Below are 12183 nucleotides of genomic sequence, written 5' to 3' on the forward strand. Positions count from 1 at the left end.
CCTCCATATGATTTCATGTTATTTCGGTTCCTTTCTTTCTTTCTTTCTTTCTTTCTTTCTTTCTTTCTTTCTTTCTTTCTTTCTTTCTGGACGGACAGACACTGCACAGACTAAGCGCTACTTGAAAACTCCTTTAAATACCGAGAGGCCACACAAATGACAACACAACTCGAAATGACATCTCCAAAGAGGCTTCTCATTAGCTGGACTGCAGCGTTTCTTATTTTTCAGCCATTTAAATGCAATGACACTGAGAGCCGAGCCGAGCCGAGCCGAGCCCGGCCCAGTTACACTTCACAAACACGGGGAAGGCGCACAAGTCACCGAAAGAAACACTCACGACATGGCAGGCGACTCCATCCATCCCTTACCAAACAGCTTTCCTCCTCGTAAAATGGAATGCTTTTCTTCAAATATATCCACTCGTCGGGGCGGAAAATTGCACATAAATAGATTCGATAAATCCGCCAAAGAAAGAAGAAGAAGAAGAAGAAAATGAGAACAACAGCAAGACACGTTTGGGAGGCGCGCTGAAGTCCCGAGCGCCTCCCGTAAAAGTCAGCAGGACGAAAGCGAACTTTCACTGCTTGAGTTCCAAAGCCCAGACGTGCTGCGGCCAGCCAGTCCTTCCTTTCGACTTCTTGTCATTGCTGCTCGCCGAACTTTTCAAAACTTCATTCTGTGTAACAAAAACAATCCGTTAAAACGTCTCCTCCGAGGCACGCGGCCATATCTCCTACTTCACGGCACGCCGTCATCTCGCCCGCTCGCTCGCTCGCTCTCTTTCTCTCATGCGGGCCTGCATGGCGCTCGAGGCCCGCCGCACTCACACGGCTAGTCGGTTAACACGCCGGCCTGGCAAACGCGGGGCTGCGGCCGTCGGCATATCGTAAGGCCACCGTGTCGGCGGCCCGCCCGCGGCAGGAGCAGCAAAGTCCACTCGTGACGGGAATTCGGGGGGCGACCTCCAGAAAGACTTGAAACGGCCGCGTGGGACACAAAGGAGGACTTGTCACGAATCGGATGCAAAAGTGGCAAAAGTCGGAGGTGTTACTGTATACTTGGAAATAATGATAATAATAATAATAAAATGTATAATAATAATAATAATAATAATAATAATAATAATAATAATAATAATAATAATAATAATAATAATAATAAATAACAATATCGACTTCACATGTCAAAGTCCACAAAAATAACGAGACTATCCCTATATCTCTGACATTGACACGAAGTTTCATTTTTAAGTTTAAGGAAAACACACAATACAATACACTCATCTGACAGGCACTATATGATAGATAGATAGATAGATAGATAGATAGATAGATAGATAGATAGATAAAAAGGCACTATATGATAGATAGATAGATTTTGATTGGAAGTCTCACATTCCACACGAGTGTACACCAAATATATTTAATTTACGTGTAAACAGATGTCGAAAGAAAGAAAGAAAGAAAGAACGAAAGAAAGAAAGAAAGAGCGGTCTATCTATCGATCGATCGAGCCGCGGATTTCGGGGCTCAGGACTGGAGGCCTCGCGCGCTTCTCCCCCCCTACAAGTTGCACTTATGGGGTCTTCTCCGAGCCCACCCCGCTCTCTTTTATTTCTTTTCCTTTAACTGCCAGCCTGGAGTCAAATGAGCTGAGACTTTCAAGCGTTTCTGTCTTTCCTGCTCGGCCACTCTGGTAACGGGGCACCGGTGGGTGAATCATCTCGCTTGGCCGTAATGTGCGTTTGTAACGGTCCGAGGGTCTCCTAACACACCCACACACACACCACACACACACACCCGCACGAGTGCCATCTTACCAGCTGCTCCTTCTTCCTCCTGTCATCCTTCACGTCTGTCTTTTTAAAGTCCGCTTTGAAGGCCTCCGCCTCCCCGTTCTGCTCGTCCTTGGCCAGCAGGTCCATGAGGTAGGCGATGTAGCTGGTGGCGAGGCGCAGCGTTTTGATTTTGGACAGTTTGGTGTCCGCCGGCACGTTGGGGATGCACTCCCGCAGCTCGGCGAAGGCGCTGTTGATGCTCTGAGTCCGGCGCCGCTCCTTGCGGTTGGCGGTGCCCCTGCGCTTGACCGGTCGGGGCCCGATGGCCATGGGCCCGGCCCCGGGGATGGCCCCGTAATGCGAGTGCTCCAGCCCCGCGGCGCCACTGGCGTACTCGGGGCTGTACGAAGGTGCCATGCTGTAGTCGGGCGGGGACATCTCCGGGTGGCCGATCAGCCAGCCATGAAAGTAGGGGTTCTCTTCATGGCAGCGGCTTGCGGCGGCGGCAGCAGCGAAGGAGTAGCTGTCGTGGTGGACCACCGGATGGTGTGGAAATCCCCCGACCAGACTCATCCTGAGAACTTGTTCGCCGGTGAGGTGCGCGGAAAGGTCAGCCGCCCTCAGTCCGTTCCCATAGAGCTGCTCCTACAAACTATCAAGTGCCCAGATCAACGAAGCCAATGTCCTTCCCGTCAGCTCTGTCATCAATGTCACCGAGGAAGTCGGGGCAAGCCGAGGAGGGGTTGACCTGGCAAATCCGACAGGAATGGCGACAGCAGCGGGGACACGCCGGTTACTCACTCTTCCCAGATGGACTCTCCCAGATCCCGAGTAACGTTCTCGGCTGCATGGCACAACTCCTCTCACAGTTTTCACTCAACTACTGCATTCACTCGACCCGGAGACCATTTTTTTTTTTTTTCTCTCAGGACGTCTCCCCGACCTAAACAAAAGTATCAGCGCTGCACCAAGAAGAAGTCATCCCGAGTATCCACGGCCACAGCTCTTATTTCCCTTGGGTAGTTTTACTGTCCGACGCCACGACAGTTTGCAAAGTTTCAACTCCAAATCACAGCTTCATCTTTGGAGACCTTTGGGTTAATATATGTCGTCAGCAGGTGCCTCGTCCAATCAGCGCGCGCCCTGGGCGGGGCTCGCGCCGCGGCACGCTGTTTACGTTGCTAATTACGAAGCTGCACTCCACTATTGGCGATTACTGCGCTTTATAATTGAATTGATATTGAAATGTTAGCGCATGCAAATGAGGCTTTCTGTCCAGTACCGAGTGCAAAGGCGGCGGCACCAAATGTTGAGCTGGACTCAAAACTCACGACCCCGACACCGTGGAAAACCAGCAGGATGAGAAGGTACAAACGACGAGCTGTCAGAGCTGTTTACATGTGTCTCGTTGTAGCGGGCGTGCGTTACATGTGTGAGGAGCAAAGTAAGACACACCAACAGTGGGCATAAGAATAATAAAAAGAAGAAGAATAAGAAACAAAATGATAAAACAACACAAATCACCTCCAAAAAGGGCGCATCTCCTGGGGCTCCTCTCGATTAACGGTGACACGCGACATCACGAACGCTTACAGGATTTCACCTTAACGGAGGTTACTCGTCACAACGTGTGGACTACGAAATAACGAATGCAATGCATGCCCGGGTGGTGTTGCCCTTTACATTTTTATTCTCATTATTATGAAGAAGCCCCGCTTGAAAGTAAGCAGGACGTAAACTTCCAACACTCCCTTTAAGTTAACTGACATTTATTAGCATTAAGCGCCTCAGAGAATGAACTTCTACATTTTATTATTGGCTTTGTCTCTCTCTCGGCCTTTTGTGTATTCATATATCGGAGGTGACAATGGCCTGTGACCGTCGCGCTCGGTAAGTGACACTCGGACCAAGGCAGGCGGCCTTTTAATAAAACACTCCATTGGTCCCGAATGTTTATTTATTGTTAAAGCTCACTGACTTCCAGAACTGAAAACCGCAGCAGGCCACGCTAAGGGGACAATACGAGCGACATGGACTTTGCTTCAGTTCCCCTGTCGTTATTTATATGATCTATACTTCATATCCTGTATTCCGATTTTAAATGCTCTTCAGTTTGTACAATTCATGATGGCAGCAGCCTTGAGTCTGAGCGCGGCCTTATCCAAATCTAATACTTTTAAAACTGCCCGCTATATGACCAGAGTAACACAATAAAAAACGAAAGAAAAGAAAACCAAAGGCACCTTAAGAACCGCCGGGTGTTTGATTCTCTCGTCTTTTAGGTTTGTGAAACGCTCGGTTATTTCATCTTTACCACCGTTAACATCCCCGTCTGCCCCGTTAGTAATTACTGCGCTTTCTCCGTTACTTATCTCGGTTACTTATTAACGGTGTCGGCGCTGGCACTTCGGGTTTAAAAAGAAATCTTTTAAGGTTAAAGCGAAACCTCAGCCACTCGTGCCACGGGATTTGTTGTGCTATAATATCATAGCCGTATCTCCGAAAAATGAAAGGACAGAAAATTAAATAAAAACATTTTATTATTAAAGAAAGAAAAGAAAAGAAAAGAAAAGAAAAGAAAAGAAAAGAAAAGGGACAACGGCGGTCCGACTTCGAATGAACGTCACGTCCTCGCAAAGGTCACCGCGTAAAACAAAAAAAAAAAGAAAAATCTGAAAGGGTGTCAATGGATCGCTTACACATTAGTATTGATTATTATTATGAATATTGTGTTTATTATTAGAGGACGTCTCATTTCTAATTCTATCAATTGTTTAATTTGTCTCTGTGGCCTCAAACCTCGATATGATGTCATTTCTTGTATTACAACACGTTTATATGTCATTATAAAATTCTGTCTTATAAAGACATTTCTTCTTGTGTCCCAAACGTAAGCTGAGCAGCCTGACTTTCGTGGTTTAAATCCAAGACTTGGTGATTTGTCCCTACTAATAATTTTTATTTCAAACGCCAGTGTGCTTCCCGACGCAGTAAAGTCGCCTCGCCGTTAGTCACTTCTGCGTCTGCCGCAGGTCTCTGGTGTGACTTCGGCCCCGTCGCCTCTCCGTTTCGTTCTATAAAACTGACTTTGCCTGTTAGTCACAATCACACAGCGACATAACGACATGTTGTGTGCTTCGACTTCGAGGAGCGGGTGCCGTCAGCGAGCTGCTCGTGGAATGGGCCACATCTTCAAAAGTGCGCTTTCAATTCTGAAGCTAAGGGGGGCGCAGTCGAGCTCTGCTCGTCTTTAAAGGGACACTGGGCGGGAAGGAATGAGGCGTTCGTGGATTTTATGAAGTGTCCTGTAATACATGAATTATAAATGATATTACTAAAAACAAAAGAGACGAACGGGGATTCAAGGAGCGCACAAGCGCATCGCTCGCTTTCTAAACGTGTCGTTAATGCGGTCGGTCAACAGCACTGCGTGAACAGCGTTCGTTTGTGTGGCTGTCGATTTGGCCAAATGTCCTGGAAAGTCAAAAAATCACAAGATCTTCTACCGTACCCTGCAGTGTCACGGATGGCTTCGATAGCGTTTTGCATACTTGTTTTATTATTATTATTAGTAGTAGTAGTAGTCATTTTTACTAGGATTTCTTATCTCACACATTTCACAAAACCGAGTCAGTCTTTAATGGCACATCCGTTCTTTTATGCAACCATTTAAAGGAAGCGGCTTTGCACAATGCGTGGATTACTGGATTTACACTTTGAATTAAACGAAAATAAAAGGAAACGATTGAGAAACGAGAAAGTGTTTCTATGGACATTGGGACATAACTATTCATCTGTATATCTGTTTAATACATAGAGGTCCCTGTTACTCTATCTATCTCTGTCTGTCTCTCTCTATATATATATCATTACACATTACATAATATATATATATATATATATATATATATATATTTAATAGATATTTTTGCCTGTTTCTCTATGGTCTCTCTTTCTCTCTCTCTATATATATTTATATATTCGCACGCACAGACACACAATACTTATAATATTAATACATATATTAATAGATATTTCCTCCTGTTTCTAAATCTCTCTCTCTCTATCTATATACAGTATATATATATAATATATAATATATATATATATATATATATATATATATATATATATATATATATTTATAAGTAACCACAATCAGATTGTGATTCAGACTACGAATGCCATAAGTATATATATTTGCACATACAGACACACAGTATAATATTATATATATTCATATATTAAATATATATATATATTTAACAGATATCTTTTACTATCTCCCTCTATTTATATATTTGCACGCAGAGACACACATTTCATAATTTATATATATATATATTTGTTACTAGATATATTTCCCTGTTTTTCGATCTGTCTCTCTCTTTATATTTTAATATATTCTCATGCACAGACACACAATATAATATTATATATATATTATAATATAATATATATATACATATTGTGTATATTATATATATAAGTATATATATATATATATATATATTATATATAAAATAGATATATTTCTTTATCTCACTCGCAAGCACAGAGACACATTTCATAATTTATACATATATATATATATTACTTGATATCTTACCCTGTTTTTCTCTCTCTTTATATTTTATTATATTTTCACGCACAGACACACACTATGATATTATATATATTTATATTTATTTAATAGATATCTTTCCCTCTGTCACTCGCACGCACATGACACACATTTCATAATTTATATTTATTTATTTATTTGTTATTTGATATCTTTGCCTGTTTTTCTCTCTCTTTATATTTTAATATTATATATACTGTATATATGTACGATGTATTTATATTTCAGTGATATCTCCACTTCTATATCCGCACACACACCGTAGATTTCTGTAGAGATGCCCACAGTTTCTTTCTCGAGTTCCCTGCCGTTTTCGGGGGGATTTCGTTTTTTAGGGCCACTCGTTTCGATTGCTTTGTAGTTTCAAGTTAATGATGAAGATCATCAGGTGAAATCAAACCAAGTTCTCCCAGTCGACGCTGGCCGGCACGCTGGATTCGCCTGACGGCCGCAGTGGTCGCGGCAGACCCGCCAGTAGCGTAGACTGGTAGCCCCCTTTTCCTTTTTCTTTTCCTTTTCCTTTTTCTCTTTTCTGGTTCTTTCGAGCCGTTTTCGTGTGTATTTTAGTTTATTACTTTATGTTCTGCTAATCTGAGACTAACTCACTGGAGGGAAATTCCCATTATGTGTATTTGTTTAAGTATTGTGTATATGCTGAAAGTGTAATTCATCTGGCTGAGTGGGGGGTCCTTTTCGTAATTTCGATACCCTCCGTCTCCAGATAATGACATATAATCAGCCGCAGGTCATTTGGTCAGAATCTGGTTACAAACTCCACCTTTTGTTTCTGATCTCCTTTCAAATCGAATTTCTCATAAATAAATAAAGTTATGCAGAGTTAAAGTCTAAATGGACGGGGGGGGGGGGGGGGGGGGGGTCTGATTAATCACTATGAGCCCAAACGCCAAACATGTAAACTGAGGCAGGCCAGGTGCTCTGGATCAGTGGACAAAAGAGCCACAAAGCCCCCCAAGTGCATCGAGCCTGCAATGGGATTAAGGCGGACATGTTGCGAGACCCCGCGTTCAGCCTTCACCCTCCACACATCCACCAGATACACTCGTGCGGTAAACACGACGTGCGACAATTGCGACACGCGAGTCGAGGCCACCAGCAGGGAACAGGCAGCTCCTGTTTTCGCCGTCACAGCCGCTCAGGGCTGCGCTCGCGGTCACGTACAGAGCGACGCCATCATAAGCGATGTTATTATTGATGATGATGATGATGATGATGAAGTGCGCGGGGTCTGACAGTCCGACGCTCATTTAAACATTCAAGCCGGCTGCTCGCCTCTTTAACGGCTTTGTGATCCTCGGAGCTCCATTGCTGACAAAGCGCCGTTTTATTGTCTGCCTGTGACATTTGTGTTAAAAAACTTCCAAACATGTAGAAAAAAACTCAAATCTTTACTATCTGGTGGGCTACCGGACACTTCAAATGAGGAGCCATCGATATTTCACAAATCTGTGCCCATCTCTTCAGGGTCATTCACTATATGACGCCTGGCAGACATCTAAATAAACAAATAAACAAACAAATAAATAAATAAATAAATAAATAAATAAAAGTTCTTTCTGGTCCCTTCGTGTGGACGGGTCTTTGGGAGCTAAAATGGTTGCCGTATGGGACTGATGTGAAGGATCGCCCTGGCACCTTCATTTTTATAATTGTGTGCCCCATTTATGCCATCATTGGCTTAAGGAGCTTCAGTAAATGGACGAAGGGCCGTGTCCTTTATGAGCATCCAGAACGAACAATAACATAACTATAATAATATAAAATCACACACACTGGATGCGACCCACATTACATTTCTAAATTAAAAACAACAGTTCAGTCACTAAGGCCGCACTTCTGGGGTCCAAAACGCCCGCACGTGAAACGGCCTCTCCCATGTAAATGACCCAAAGATATTTTTGACTTTTGTCGCGGTGATGTCGTGTGACTTTGTCAGGTGCGCCCAGGCCGGTGACGTGACGACTTTGTGTCCCTCGGCCAGGCGGGACCGGTCATCGTGTTAGAGGGGGTGACTCGGGGGAATTTGCTCCACGGCGGGTTTCTGCCTTGGCGTCTTGCACCGAATGCTGACGGAGATTCAACCGAAGAGCGCAGGGGGTCTCGGGAATTTGGATCCAACAATGACGTCATGGAGTCGAAGCAGAAACTTTGGCATCTTTCAAATTTCCGAATCGGTCAGTGGGGGTAAATGAGGGGCGCGGTGGGCGAGTTGGTGGGATTGTGATGGACACGATAAACGGGGTGACTCAAAGAGAAAGCTTTCATGGAGGCGTCCACGTGACTCGGGCTTAACCGAATTGTGCTTACCGACTTCACTTCACTTTTCTAGTCCCACCGACCTCACTTTGTTTGATGTCAGGTGATCTCAGTTCTTTCTTCCGATTGTTCAGAGTCGATGCTCTCCTGACCCTCCAAACACGGCGTCCCCGTCTGATCTGTAGAGTTGGTACAAAGAGCCCCCCCTGAGGCCGAGGGTCCCTCACACGCTCGAGTCTTAAAGAACGTCGACGACTTTTATTAATCGTTTTTTTTTTCAGTTGCAGTGAGTTTTGTGGGGTCGCGGAAGTCAATTTCTGAGACTTTTTATACTCGTCGCCCATCTTTTATCTTTTGTTTTCAAAGCGACAATTTCATTCATGATAAGACTGAATAAAAAAGGGACTCAGAGCGAACAGAACTTGCGTGTCTTTTAGGGTATAAGAAGCGACGGGACCCCATGGATTGGGGGCGAGCATTACGTGAATGCGCCCGTCCGGAATGAACCAATCGCGTTCTTGATGAACGTCAAATGAAATTTATTGAAATGAGTCGCCTTGGCCGGAGTGTGTTGGCCGTTTGCTTAAACTACTTGCACTTGTCGCCTGATTTCCGTTCGCTGCTTCGCCTCTACGACATTTCTGACGTATCCGCTCCAACAACAGCACGCCATTTCTTTCAGTACAATACAATTTATTTTTGTAGAGCCCAAAATCACACACGGAGGGTCGCAGGGCTTTAACAGGCCCTGCCTTTTCACAGCACCCCCAGCCTTGACTCTCTAGGAAAAAAAATGGAAGAAATCTCGGGAAGGCAATTCGAAGAGAGCCCCCTTTAATGGGCGAGATGGGCGTGCAGTGGGTGTCAAAGCAGGGGGACCCACAATAACACAACACACAGAACGGAGCCCAAGTAGTAACCGTCAATAGTCTACGACAGGCCGAGAGGAAGAGCAGAGCAGAAAATCACGAAAGGGGCTTCAGGGGTCCGTCCTTTGTAGGATGAACAAGAGACAAGAATAATCCCAATGCTATCTGATTTTAATTATAATAATAATAATAGAAGAAAAAGAAATTATTATTATCATTATTATAATAATAAAAAGAAGAAGAAGAAATAATAATAATAATAAGAAGAAGAAGAAGAGGAATAAGAATAAGAAGAAATAATAATAATAATAAAAAGAAGAAGAAGAAGAAAAAAAAATAATAAAAAGAAGAAACAATAATAATAAGAAAAAATAATAATAAAAAGAAGAAGAAGAAATAATAATAATAATAAGAAGAATAAGAATAAGAAAAAAAAATAATAATAATAAAAAGAAGAAGAAGAGAAGAAGGAAAAAAAAAATAATAATAATAAGAAGAAGAAGAAGAAGAAGAAGAACCCCATGCAGACTGGCAGCGCCATCATACAGGTCTCCTCTATGGCCCGAGGTCCGCTTTGTTTCGTTTGGTGGCTCATATGTGGACATTAAGCCCCCAACCCCCCCTTCAAATAAAACCCGAGATCGTCTTTGGTCTCCAAGGCTGCACTGCAGTAACGTGACGGACGGTACCGGCGGGGACTTTTTGACTTTTCAGCACCGAGAAGGTCGCCAGACGGACTTCTGAGCCCCAACGACACCTGAAGCTCGACTTCCAGGATAAGAAATCGGGAGTGAAGCTTGTAAGCTTCGAACTGTAAAAGGACGCGATAAAGCGCCGCACGTGCCACCTCCCCTCACCCCCTGCTGCCGTTTCTCCCCGCAGACTTGGCAAGCATGACAGCGGCTCTAAGGTGGCACGACTGGCACTGGCACGCAGGCGGGCTCCACAGGCTGCACACGGACGAGCGCGGACGCGGCATGAAGGGGTTAATTTCCCATCTCCCCTTGCAGCCCCCCCCGCCGGCCGTAACTGAGACCTCCGAGGCCCGGAATGCCACTGCTTTTCCTCCAGAGGTCTCATTAGGAAGCCCTAACTGCTCTTTCCAACATTTCCTCAATCAAGTGCCTTTAAATAGCACGAGCTGCACAAAGAGACTGGCGGCGGAGGCGCCCATCTTGTCACTCGCGAGCCCCTTTCAATATTTCACTTTTGTTTTCTTTGTAATTTACTGAGCAGCTTGGGAGCAAAGTGCCCGTTGATTAGCTGACGGCACCCCCCTTTGGTCTCCGTCCCGGCCACAGAACGAGCAAATGGACCCCTCTAGGCGGACGGGGCACCCTGGCCACTAAAACGTCGCTTCTGAATGATTCCAAGACCGGCTGCGTTAAGGCGGTACAATCGCTAGGTGGCGCCTTGGCAGATCTTCGACACGACGAGGCTTTTCCGAGTCCTGTGTGAACGCGACGGGTTCAAGTGAGCGTCATAACGAAGCTGGAGGCGGTCCATCATAGCGCCCACTGGCACGCACACTGGGGCCAGTCTGGAGTCGCCAGTTCACCCAACCTGTGCATCTTGGGGGGCGTGTGAGGGGAAAACCATGGAGGAGACACAAGATAATCTGACAGCACAGAGATAATAACGGGGCAGGTCACTTGAACCCAGGATGCCAGGCCTGTGACATTAAAGAACATGCAGCGTGGCATTCAGTGTGCCAAGGGCTGGAAGATTTGCCTCATTGCAACTTTGCAGAGCTTCGTTTTCAAGTCAGCCCCTTCATTGCCCCTTGAGATGTGACTCCGGTGCCACAACCGCACATTCTCGAGACCACTGACTTGAGTTCAATGGGTGGGCCCTGCAGTTGCTCGCTGTTGGCTCCTGCCTGGCAGTCAATGCCACCGGGACAGGCTCAGGCCACCATGACAGATGATGTTGAGGACGTCGTGCCACTCAGCTCAAGTTGGCACAGCGCCCCCTTCAGGTGACACGGCAGACTTCCGTTCATTTCCTTTATGTGCGCGAGACGACAATTATCAATGTGTGCCAATTCAGAACACTGCTGACCTGTGAACACCTGACATGGGGGTACCCGCTTTCATAATGCCAAGTGCCAAGAAGAAGTTCGAGGGTTAAAGGACACTCGTCACAGAACACCGTGGGGTTGTCTAAGCTGACACGTTTATCCACATTTTAGGGAGCTGACAGACACGGGGAGAACACTGACGGGTAGAAGGTTCCAGAACATAGGATTGGCCTGAGAGGGGGGCACAGTGTACTCTTTTGATGTGAATATGAAGGAGATGTTTTTTGTTCCCATGGTGATGTACCTCCGTCAGTGGCATCTCTATGCCCCCCCCCCCACCCCCTTGAACTTTAGACTCTGCCCCCCTCACTGGGGGGGTCTCATGTGACGCATCCTCTACATCCCCCTATTTGAACCCCTGTTCAGAGCACCATAATTGCGTTGGCTCCTAAACGACAACACCTGATTGGTCCAAAAGGTGCAATAGCCAGAAGAAAGCTGGCACAGCCACCAGGAGATGCCCATTTCTGCCCTGCCATCAGCTCAGAAACGCAGCACAGGAGTGAAAGGACCACTGGATATCTCGGCACACCGGGCACCCGGACCTTCTATCAAG

The 12183-nt window shown here is 45.5% G+C and overlaps 1 protein-coding gene across 1 annotated transcript; it reads right to left on the reverse strand.

The window, feature by feature from the left end:
• Positions 1 to 344: 344 nt before the first annotated feature.
• Positions 345 to 2866, reverse strand: hand2 (heart and neural crest derivatives expressed 2). Its single transcript, XM_028791164.2, has 2 exons — positions 1823 to 2866; positions 345 to 679 (listed from the first exon to the last, which is right to left on the reverse strand). Exons 1-2 carry the CDS (start codon positions 2351 to 2353, stop codon positions 581 to 583), a joined length of 630 nt encoding a protein of 209 aa, XP_028646997.1. The 5' UTR covers positions 2354 to 2866; the 3' UTR covers positions 345 to 580.
• Between the last annotated feature and the right edge of the window lie 9317 nt (positions 2867 to 12183).

This window comes from Erpetoichthys calabaricus, chromosome 5 (assembly GCF_900747795.2).
Source record: "Erpetoichthys calabaricus chromosome 5, fErpCal1.3, whole genome shotgun sequence".
NCBI lineage: Eukaryota > Metazoa > Chordata > Cladistia > Polypteriformes > Polypteridae > Erpetoichthys > Erpetoichthys calabaricus.